This window comes from Coturnix japonica, chromosome 2 (genome assembly GCF_054131305.1).
Source record: "Coturnix japonica strain WE chromosome 2, WE-NBRP24, whole genome shotgun sequence".
NCBI lineage: Eukaryota > Metazoa > Chordata > Aves > Galliformes > Phasianidae > Coturnix > Coturnix japonica.
This window is the reverse complement of record NC_140664.1, coordinates 100,963,740-100,976,067: the sequence shown is the minus strand read 5'-3', so window position 1 is coordinate 100,976,067 and position 12,328 is coordinate 100,963,740. Positions and strand designations below refer to the sequence as shown.

At 40.2% G+C, this 12,328-nt stretch overlaps 1 protein-coding gene across 3 annotated transcripts in view; it reads right to left on the bottom strand.

The window, feature by feature from the left end:
• Positions 1 to 962: 962 nt before the first annotated feature.
• Positions 963 to 12,328, bottom strand: part of CPNE4 (copine 4) — a 198,534-nt gene continuing 187,168 nt past the window's right edge. For all 3 annotated transcript variants that reach the window (XM_015854074.3, XM_015854075.3, XM_085538247.1), the window contains exons 14-16: positions 7,443 to 7,576; positions 5,406 to 5,642; positions 963 to 1,595 (exon numbers count right to left, since the gene is read on the bottom strand). In XM_015854074.3, the coding sequence (XP_015709560.1) occupies positions 1,464 to 1,595; positions 5,406 to 5,642; positions 7,443 to 7,576 (503 nt within the window). In that variant the 3' untranslated portion in view covers positions 963 to 1,463. The remainder of the gene's footprint in view (positions 1,596 to 5,405; positions 5,643 to 7,442; positions 7,577 to 12,328) is intronic.

The window sequence follows — 12,328 nt, the reverse complement described above, 5'->3', positions numbered from 1 at the left end:
GGGAACAAGAAGCTACAGGTGTTTTAGGGTAAGATAATTGGGCAGAGTGGCTCTGATTTGAGATTGATCAGTTGCATCATCTTCACACAGTTTACACATATTACCAAGTAAAACTGGCTGCTGTTCAACACCTGGGAAGACCTGACTTGGCTATCCCATGCCCTTCATTTTATGGTACAAAATCATCAATCAAAGCCAATCAACACAAATGTATTCACTTCAATGGGAGTACTACTCATCCAAAGCTATGTCCTTTGGGCAACCCCGCGCAGAACTGGTTTTGGTCGAATATTAACCTTAGCTTTGAACAAGCTGCATGTTCCTCTGTTGTCTTCTAGCAAATGAAGAAGCCAAAATTCAAACACTAAGAATAACGCTGATCTAATTTCTTCATTGGTGAATATATTTTAACACTTCAATAGGAAAATCAATCCACTGCTAATGTGTTGTTTGTTCTCTGATATACTTCTTGGGTAAGAAATCAGTTCTTCTATTGTACACAGCAGCTGTGTGTGAGAAGTTTCCATTTTCAGTTGCCGCAAAATCGGGCCACACAAAATTTCTTGTGTCAAACAAAGCTGGGTGCAAGATTAAAAAACAAAACAGAACAAAAATGAAACAAAACAAGAACTCCCAAACATTACAGGTTCTAAATCTGGGCAGCCAAAACTGAGACACTGGAAAACCAGACAGATCGTTTGGATGACGTGGGCGGATCTTTTCCTGCAGTCCTGATTCATCAGGCCCTCCACGCCAGATCTGTTCAGAGCTACGGTCTGAACGCTCTGTGCGGGTGTGTGGGAGTGTCTGGGTACCCATGTTACAAAGTGGCAGTGTTAGAAGCGCCCATGCTCAGGACTAGGTAGCTCTTGAAACAACTGGTTACCCCTCTGTTGGAATACAGAAGTTGGAAGCGAGAGGAATGAAGACGTCATGGCAGAGAGGGAAATAAAGACAACAAGTGCAAAACCGTGTTGTTTTTATTTTAAACATGCAAAATACAGTTCATGCATCTGCCATTTTGAAAAATCTCTCAGTTCATAGCAGATTAACCCCAATACGTTTTGGCTATCAACTCTCGATAAATATTTCAAAATGCTTTAATAGTGTAAAGATAAGAAATTTAGCAAAATGTCAACAAACCTGTATAAAAAACAGATACAGATAGAACCTTTTTAATATATATATATATTATTTCAAGGAGACATGCTGTAATGTCAAGAGTTCACTTTTGTTTTCCTCATAAAAAGTTTTCAACACCATCACCGCGTAACAGATTCAAGCCTTTGGGCTACACATGCAAAAACCAAACAAACAAACAAAGAAACAAACAAAAGGTCATTTTAGTTAAAAATCACCAAAACGTGCTATTCTTTCTGCTTGTTTCATTTTTAAGTACAGTAGTTGTAGACAGTAGCATTTCTCTCTTTGTTTTTTGATGTTGTGAAGGAGTGCAGGCGGGTTCATGGAGCCAATGTCCTGGAAGACTCGTACTCTGACACACATTTTGGTTTGATCCCTTTGCCATTGTAATAGTCCACCACTTGGTTTGGAACTTCGGCCAAAACGCTTTTTGCTAGAGCGGCTGGGGAGGCCTGCAGGGAATGGCAGAAAACACAAATGTTAACCTGTCTCTGTGCTAAAAGCGCCGTAAGGTTTTAGAGGCATTGGAGCCGCAAGATCAAGGCAAGACTTATGGTACAGAGTGGCACCATGAAACTCATTTTGTAGGTCAGTTTGGGCATGTACACAAAGCCACTTAGAAGTGCGCTAAAGCCAAAAGTGCTCTGCATGTTTTCAGATCCATTTGGTCTCTTCTAAGTTCAAGGCTGAGGAAACAGTTGTCCTGAACCTCACTGCGCTCAGAGAGCACCGTATCATGATGAAATGCTCTGCAAAGACATCATTCACTGGTACTCACTGAGGGACCCTGCAGAACTTCCTTCCAGGGGAAGCTACAAGCACAATTCCTCTCTGCTCTGTGCCTAAAGATGCTGGGCAGGGACACTTGCCACCAGCTTCTCTGGATCATGCACTTGTGTAAGTAAGAAACAGACCCAACAGCTTCCAAGCTAAAAACCAGCCCAGTTGGGCAGTGCTATTTAAGTTACCTTTACTGGGCTCTTTAACACAGGTGGTACACAAATATACTGCTGTTCCATTTCCATCACTGTTTAAATGCTATGCTTGAAGAGCAACCTAGCAAGAAAATACCTCAAGATGAATAGGTCTCATCTGATGGCTAATACACAGCAACTGGATCACTCAGCAGCAAGAGAATAATCCCCTCTGATGATAATTGATACGTATTGCAAATGACTGCTGATTCCATTCTACAGCTTTACCATGCATAATCTTTAATTACAATGCATAGTGCAAAACATTGCTCTTTGCACTGGTGAAGAACTATGCTTTCCCCACTTATTTGTGATAGGTATTATTAAGTTACAGTTGTCAGGCTCTGTAATTAAACACAATGCAAAGTGCAATACCATCTATTTGCTGCATCCGAGTTGTGCACAGTAAATACATCACGCTTTTTAAATGCAGAGAAATCAGCTCATAAAGTATCATTGCGAATGCACTGAGTTGGAGTTGCAATTATAGATTTGCTAGGAATCAATACAATTATGATTAATGCTTTACTGAAGTACTCTTGACATCATGTAGAAGAAGATTAAAACCCAATAATAAAACTTTCTATCTCTGGTCTTGAGCCAGTACAACACCAAATGGGGCTCTGAAGTTTAAGACATGTGAATAACTATAAGTAACTGACTTATATGTATGTCTGAGTGCTGCAAAGGATCAGGGCCCTCCATAAAGTCAGAATCCCTCTTATTTGATAAGTTTATCTGTAGGTTATTTTTAGAACTCCCTTGTCCCTCATTTCGATTTTCTCACTGAGGCAGCTATTGGCAATGTTATTTTTCATCTGAGATTCTGAGTTGCAGCCTGACCTGAGAATTGAATATGTGATTTTTAATGAAATCTTTTCCCTAAAGCTGTAAAATGTAAAATGCTGCTTTATGGTAATCCTTGTATATGATCAGAAACGACCTGACAAACCCAGTTTTGGGTTAAATCTGCATTTATTTTTTTCTGGGAAAAAGAAAAAAAACCCAACAAATTCAAAGCATCACAATCATTTCTATTATCGAAAATCATTCCACTAGTTGATGCAGCAGGCATGGCCTTTTGTTCATGCTGAGGATAAGAAAGATGGCTGCGAATGTCAGTTTGTCCAGGGAGATATAATCTGGGATGCTTCCACAACAAAGAAATTCAAGCAGAAGGGGCTGTTGTTATGGGCACTCATCCATTACACTGACATTTATTGAAATGCTGAAAGATCATGATATACAGATTAAATATCGGGTTGTATAAGATATACTGGCATTTGTGATATAGCAAACACATTATCTATCTCTAAAGCTATATTATCCCCATTACTGAGTGAAAGGGGGAGAAAAACATCTCTAACAAGAGCAATGATTTTTTAAGATTACTATAATTTGGGGTAGTTAATCGACAGCAGCTCAAAATAAGACACACTCTCCATTTGACCAATGCTTGCAATTAAAATAACATTCAGAATCACTCAAAAGTTAACATAAGGCACAAAATATTCAGCACCCGAGCAGAGCTGCAACTGCCAGTGTTCATCTATCCAATCAGGGATGATTTCAACTTTGTTATATAGAGTCACAAAGTGAAATTAAACTTAACAAATGCAGCTGGATTTGTCAGTTTCTTGCAGAAACATTTTTTCAGCTCATTGAATGCAGGTCTAACACCAGTCCATAAATAACCTGCCTCTTGATGCTTTCACAATAGACTGGTGCAGTACCACACACTTGTGATTATATGTTGAAGGAGAATTGTGAGCTATGAGCAGGTCATGCTCATACTTTGTTCCAGCAGATACTTAATAGGTGGTTAAGCAGAGCTGTCAACATAAAATGGACATATCTACAATTCAGAGGCAAACCTGTCATTGTTTAGTGTGGTCTAATACCACACTAAAACCACAAGTGAGGTGAGGTTTACATCATACGAGGATACATTCTTTACGTAACATTAAAGGGAAAAAGGGAACAAGACTCTCCCTTATTTGTCAGTAGATTTTGTGATAGTAAGAAGGGTGTCCACAGCTGTGACAAACGTGGCAACAGTTTATTTTGAAGACAGAAAAAGGAACAACTCTGGAGAAGAATTAAATGAAGCTATTTGGTGAGTAACAAAAAGACTAGAAAAACTAAAGAAATGTAAACAGTGTAAATCCACACACAGACCAAAACCAACCCAGAACTGAAAACCTATGTGTGATAAAGCCAGAACTAAAAGACTAAGAGCAGCTTCAGAAGGGCTCTTTCGTGATGAAAGTGGAACAGGTACACTGCAGGGTAAAGGAATTTTCTAATCCAATACCGAGGATATTCTTTCTAGACTAAGGCGAAGAGAAAACAGTAAGGAAAAATGATTAAATATCACAGAAGGAATGAGGGGAGAGGGAAATGAGGGGAAAGATGGAAAAACAGAGGAGAAAAGAATGGAATCAGCATCACTGATGAACCACATCCATTCCGTATCTTTATACAGAGGAAAAGGACACTGAAAAAACTGTCTTTTGGAGGAAAAAGCTGCTATGGGTGAACACTGCCTGTACCCAGGTGCTGATAACATCCCTGGGACAGATGCTGCAATGTCAGCAGGTGATTGAGGAGGAAAGCACATGGCCAAGGGATTACTTCAAATTTGGCAAGTCAGTGCTGGGTCTGTCACCTCTCCTCCTCAAGAGTGTCTCCTACACCACACTGGGCTACATGGGAACAGCTGGCTGAAGGCACAGGGAACTTTCTTGGCTGTGTTCTTGTACAGAACTTGAGGAAAGGTTTGCAGGCAACCAGGATGCTCTGGGTGGATTGTTCTGTCTTTGAGAATGTAGGGATCTGAATGTCAAACAGTAAGCAGCCTCCCGGGGAAACCGCTCAATGCAAATTTGCAGCTGTTTCATCTCTCTGTGGAAATGAAGGGACAATGTACATACGTGGGAATGCAATACAACAATCCTAACAGAACACATGAAAACAGAATGGAAAAGAGATATCAGGGAAAGTAAGACAGGGAGAGAAGCAAAACTAAAAGAGAGGAAATGATATGAGGACTGACACCATAGAAGCGCAAGGATTTTCTCATCTCTTCTTTCCCAGCCACGTCGCTGATAAAGAATATTACATTCTGTATTTGTTTTTGTTTTGTTTTGTTTATTTCTGGCACAATAATGCCACTGACTTACTGTATACTTTGTATTTTCATGCAACATTAGGCCCTACCCCTGGGGACCATTCACTATATGTTTATACATTCACCCTTCAGCAGAATGGATGGAAAAGTCAGCTTACATGTTTGAAGTTCCTAAATGGCACAAACTGGACAATGTCTCGAAGCACTGGCTCGCCCTTGGGAGACCTCAGGATCCCATCATCTCCATCCAGCATCTGCATGTCACTAAAATCGGCGTTTCCAACCCCGACGATGATGACTGACATGGGAAGGTGAGAGGCGTGGACTATGGCCTCCCTGGTGTCAGCCATGTCTGTGATGACGCCATCCGTCAGAATGAGCAAGATGAAATATTGCTGAAGTTGTTGGACAAGAAGTAAATATATATATATATATTAGTTCATCTTTCAAAGCCTTTTGTTTTGTTTTGTTTATGAAATTATTTCTGACAACTATCAGTCACAGATTTTTAAAAGAGAAAAGAGCCATTATAATAACTCAAATGTTAAGCACATTTTCCATCCAAACCTCATCAGTCGCTAATTTCTCCTCTGCTGCAGCTTGGCTGTAGTTCACATCAGTTCCTGGACCTGGAGGGAGCGAAGGGATGCACAAGGAAGAAAAGGGGGTTTCTAGCTGCTAGGGCAGAGTAAGCAGGACTTTGGCTGCGAAGTCCGGAAGAGTCCTGATATCCTCACCAGCCTTATTTTCCATCTGCTGCACAGTCACTTCTGCTGACAGTTTCTGATTACATTTTTCCCCTTGGGAACCAGTGGGAGGCAGAGAGGAATGGGGTATTGAAGCGTTAAGAGCTTGTAGCAGAGGTGTCAGGGAGGTTATGACAGCACTTTGCAGAGGAGGCTTGCTAACAGGCAAGTGGGATGGGTGCAGCCATCTGCAAACTGGAGGGTGACCCACTGGTGCCTGTGGGAGAAGCACCCCACCATGGCAGGTCTGCTGTATTCTGCAGAGCGATGATGTCCCTGAGAAGAGGCAGGGCATGTACAGGAAGGAAAATATCAATTTTCAGACACTTTATATACAGCCCCTAGGAGAGGTTTTCTCATTCTCTAAAGGGAGCAAGCAATTTTCAGTGCTTGTCATTTCTTTCCCAATAGTCCAAGGCTCACTGGACTGGGATCAAATGGGCTATTACTTCTTCACTTGTTAATGGGAAAGAGCAGCTCTCACATGGGTCCTTTATGAATAGCTAGGCAGCTGGAACCATTTAACAAATGTGCATTAATAAGAGAAATGAACAGGTCATAGAATTTGGTCACTGCTCTGCATGAGCAGTACCAACAGAAAACATCATTACAGTTTGTTTATATACAGCTATGTAAACTCACACAGAGTTTTCTATTCATCACCTTCTGCCATGAGTAAAACAAAATACACAGAGAGGTAACTTCATCTTGAAAAATCATGCCACAAATTAATTTGATTTTCAAACAAACAGAAAGCAGGGAAGCTTAGGTTTAGAAAAACAAAGCATTTTATTAAATGTGACATAATGGCTCAGAGACAGCACTGGGAACAGCATGAGCTACCTCAAGATTAGCTGGGTATGGAAATTCAAATATAGCAATTCACCACTGTAGGTCTGAGATTCTAAATAGTATCAATACACTGCAAATTGTATTGAAGTGGCATTCACGAGCATGAACAGAAATGTTTGGGAAATTCTGCCTCAATGGGAAAGCTTAGGGAAAGCTCCAAGTCTGGTAATGGAATGCACATCAATGTACATCTCTGTTCTGTTCCTATATCATTTTTCCTGCTGCAATATACGAGTTATATACCTATATATATATATACACACCTATATATAACCCTAATATATATATATACCTATATATCTACTTATATAATGAGAACAGTTAGTGCTTGACCCCTGCATTTTTGTAACCCTAGCCCTGCCACTTATATTTCCTCTGTGAAGATGTGAGTGTGTACGAAAAACAGAACAGTGGGGCATGAGTCGAAAGTCATGACTGTCAGAGATGTAAAGGTTAGATACGCTGCTCCAGCTGCCATAGACTCAGTGACTTCTGTGAAGGTAGCTGATAAAAGCTGGTAAGGCATTATTAATATACACTGACAGATCCTATTGTATTGGCAATAGACAGGGCAAGAACAAAGCATCCTGCCCTTACCGAGGCTTCCTTGGTGTTGGTCTCCTCCGATGCTGATTTTGCCACCTTCTGGATGATGGGAGCAATGTTTGTTGGCCCATAGAGCTGCAGCTTTGGAAGGCAGCTCTGATAAGCCTCCACAACGCCTTGTATTCCTGGTAGGAAAAGATACAAAAAAGCAAAATGTGAGCACATCACCAATATCATGCTTGTTTAAAGTGTAAATAAAAGGCAGATTCTTAATGAGTAAATTCTAAATGTCACACAATTAGCAAGCACTAACAATTTGATATAATTTCTGAGAAGCTGCCTCTAGCTGCCTTGAATCTAGTTTGTAATAGATAATTCATTATACCACGCTTCTTCCCAGCAGTGTTTAATGCCTGTTTTCCAGGTATTAGCTTTGCAATGCCATAGGTTTCATTCTTCTCTTTTAGTGGTTTAAGTGATTACTTGCTGATCATCAGCTAACGTTCATCCTAAATGGGTATGCACAAATTAAAAACCTTTCAACACATCTCTTTCCTTGTCTTCAGGTAGATATTTATTTCTGCTTATCATGGTAGTTACCAACAAATCTACCCTTTGCACTTACAGTCTAGAGCTGTCAAGGAACTCAAACATCTTTGCAAATACCTAACTCCCTTGTGCTAGGAAAACAGTTTTTCAGGGTGAATTTGCATAATTACTCACAGGTTGAATTCAGCCGTGACCAAAAACTGTGAAATCTTGGAATAAATAGAAGGATGCCTTCCAGTCTAAGAAAAATGAGCTTTAGTCAATAAGTTTAGATGGAGAACTAGCTATTTATGGCTTTTTCATTTCAGGATATATAGCCAGACCAAGGAGAACAGACTTCTGCTGACACACTTGACAGATCACAGAATGAGAATTGGAGTTTTCAATCATTGAGAAGAAGCATTTCTTGAAGTGATGCACATTAGCTTCCACAGGCAGAATCCCAGTTTACCAGACCTAGAGGATTAAAGGTCTAAAGTTGGAAAGAAAGTGACAGATTGAAGAACTGTATAAGGATGCTGAAGAATGAAATGGCTTCGGTGAGATCCTGAGCCAGTTCCAGTTTGCATCGAGACTGGCTCACTTGTGAGATTTTACTCAGCCATGTTTACAGGAGAATATATAGATCCATTACTAACAATGTGGATCCATTCCTAACAAATTAAAGGGAGCTGCATTATCTGACAATGATACACCTGAACCTCCTATGATGAAATAGTGGGGAACATGGTCTTCCCACTTTGTAGATAGTTAGAAACACATTCCTTCATTGCACTGCTCACAGATAAAGGAAAACTGTCCAATTATAGCTATGATTGCTTAAATGTAGAGTAAAGGTACAAAATTTCCCTTGATAGGGAACTGCATATTGCAAAATGGGTCCTTTGTTAACTCCCACTTTTAAACTCACTAAGACCTCATTATATATACATACAGGTCTTGCAAAAAGGCCTCATAAATCTTCTCTAAGATGTTGGCAAGATACAATGTGTTTTTAATTTACGCATTAAAATAGTATGAGATAATGCTTATTCCCTGTAGTCCAAACAGATGTAGCGTGGTTGTATATAGTTTCAGTTCAATATCTTTCAGAAATATTTCCTCCTATTTATTTCAGAAACTTTCCTCCTAAATCCAAATCCAAAAGGAGATGAGTGTGGTTTACCTTGTGGCTTACTTTTCTTGGACCCTTTCATTTTAGGCAAAGCCAATGATGTATCTTTCTTTACAATTCATCCCTTTACTTTTTAAATGTGAATCCGCTTTCAATAGCTCTAATGAAATACAGTGTAAGCATGTGCAGGTATGTGTGTAGAAGAATGCACGTATGTGTAGAAGCATTTATATAGATTAGATGTGGTCATTTTCTTCCTCAAACAATAAAGACTATAAGATATATGTAAATAAGTAAATACTAAATGTAAGACTATAAACATACTTTAAGTACTATAAATAAACTAAACATACAAGTATAAGTACTGGTGGTTTTTTTTTTTACAGAACAGAAATGGTATTAGGGGAAAAAATGTGCAAATTTCTGTATTTTATATATTCTGTTGATCCTTATATCAAATATTCTCAGTTTACAAGCAAGCTAACTGGAAGTATGCTTTTCCTTTGAATGTACAGGTATATACACAAATGAGTCCAAAGAGATACTGGAGCTTGCATGGGCCTACTGTGCTAGCCTTGCCTACAGATATTAATTGGGTTTGCTGGGGGCCAAAAAATTCACTCCTGACTCTGATTTAATAATTATCCCATGCTGAACTCTGTGCTGCTTCAGTTACTCTGGATTCAATATTAGCGGTACTGAGTATTAGGTTATCTGGGCATTGCCTAGCTATGCTGCAGTTACAGAAGAGTCTATAGTGCACAGAGTTTGTTATTTGAAGAGCCAGGTATGGCTCTCTCCAATCCATATGTGATCTATAAGGCAGGTTCTGCTGACCATGGGATGTCCCCATTTGTTGTTAAGCGAGCACAAGCCTTTCCATTTGTCTTGATGGGTTTTCACAGAATCATAGAATGGCTTGGGTTAGAAGGGACCCTAAAGACAATCCAGTTCCAACACCCCTGCCATGGGAAGGGACCTCTCCTCTCCTACTAGGTTGCCCAATGACCCAACCAACCTGGTCTCGAATGCTTCCAGGGCTGGGGAAATTCACAGCACCTCTAGGCATCCTGTGCCAGTCTTTTAGTTTAAAGTCATTATCCTTCGTCCTATCAGTACACACTCTTGAAAAAAGTTCTTCCTCATCTTTCCTGTAGATCCTCTTTGAGTACTGGAAAGCTGCTATAAGGTCTCCCCAGAACTCTGTCCTCTCCAGGCTGAACAAGCCCAGCTCTCTCAGTCTATCTCTGTAGCAGAGGTGCTCCAGCCCTCTAAGCAATCTCATGGATCTTCTCTGAACATGCTCAGATCTATGACCTTATGCTGGGGCCTAGAGCTGAATGTAGTGATGAAGGTGGGGCCTTGTGAGAGTGGAGCAGAGGGGGACACGACAATCCCATCCCTCACCCTGCCGGTCATGCTGCCTTTGATTAAGCCCAGGATCCAGTTGGCTTTCTGGACTGCAAACATGCACTGTTGACTCATGTTGAACCACTAACACTTCCAAGTTCTTCCCCTCCAGCCTGCTCTCAATCCATTCTCTGCCCAGACCGCTCATTAAAGAGTTGACATTTTAACACAATCCCTATTCAATGTAGTGATGCTTAACCCTCCTATGTGTCAGTAAAAGGTCACTACTTCCACAAAGAAAGGGATTTAATTCCTCAAGGGCAAAGCAGACATGTACTCTTTATATTGGTTCCAGTCTCTGCTTCTTGGTTTAAAGCAAAATATTCTTCAGTATTTTTCCTGTATTTTTATGGCAAGTATGCTAAATATTACAAGGTAAAATAGTGTAGTGACTAAGCATTTTATCTCCCTCCCACTCTTAGCCCAAAGAGTATCCTCTCTTCACATGATGGGCTGATATTACTGCAGCCTGTGCCACCTAATGCAGAGTGAGCATCTACAAAAGTCAGAGAAACAGCACAGAACAACTGGTTGTAGGAACTAATCAAGCATTCATTACAGGCAGATGATAAGCAAGCTGCAGCAGATGATTAAACAACATGTTTTCTGGTCTGTCTTGTTTTCTTGCTTTCATCCAGATGGATATTATTTTAAATGGTACACAGAAGAGCCTTTTTTATCTTGGAGATGTGCGTATGAATGCTCTAAACTTTCCTCCCTGGCCTTCCTCCATGCTGCAACCAACTTCTCACAGCTTCTTCTCTACACCTTTAGGTGATGGATTAACTTCTCAGCTGACTCTTATTCAAAGCACAAAACAATTGAATACACATAAAGCTAAGTTACATAAAGCTTAGGCAAAGTTCACTGAGCAGCTTCTTCCTTTATTTTTAATCTCCTCTCATTTTCACTGCTGCATTTTCTTTTCCACACATAGAATGAATTGTAAGTTCTTTAACTGCGGAAGGTTTGTCTATCTAATTTTTGACTTGCTGTTGGCACTATATAGGTGTGACAGCCTTCTCAAATACTATAAATAGCATTCAGTCAATGCAGATAATTATATAATAATGTCAGCATGATAAAAGTATTAGCCTTGGACTGAAAAAGGAAGCAGAAGAGGAGGCTGAGTGGGTATAAAAGTGCCCAAATACTTTTCAAGCACCTGACCTACAGAGGCTGGAGTAGGCCAAAAATTCAGGTGCGCTGACAAAGCAGGAATGGCTGCTGAACCAAAAAGACAGGTCACTCACTTAAAACGCATGAAATCTGAAAATTTCTAATGTCTTTTTTCATCAAATGGCTTGTCCTCTCTTCCTCACTCTATTCCCTGGTATTTTAATCTTCACCCTGGACATGTTCTGCAGACCATACCAGAAAGAAAGCCACTAATAAGTCACAGAATCACAGAATCACAGAATGACCCGGGTTAGAAGGGACCTCAGGATCATGAAGCTCCAACCCCCCTGCCTGGCAGGGCCACCAAACTTCCACGTTTACTAGATCAGGTTGCCCAGGGCCCCGTCCAACCTGGCCTTGAACACCTGAAGTCTGAGAAGGGTTGAAAGGAAGAGCTAAAAAATCTGAATGAGAAGTACATTTTGAAACACCTGTTTCAGTGTTTTGAAGCAAAGAATAAGGGAGAATAAAAACCTGTGCATTTTAGACAGCAGTAATCATCTGACCAAGACTTTCAAACATTTGTGAGCCTAAGATTACTTGCTGGACTATTAGACATGTGAGTACCATAGCAGAAGCTTCTACAGATAGCATTAGTCACTGCAGACCTCATTTAAAAATGCATGATGTATGCTACACTAATCTAGCCTCTAGTGAAGATTAGTGAATATTGCTAGAATACACC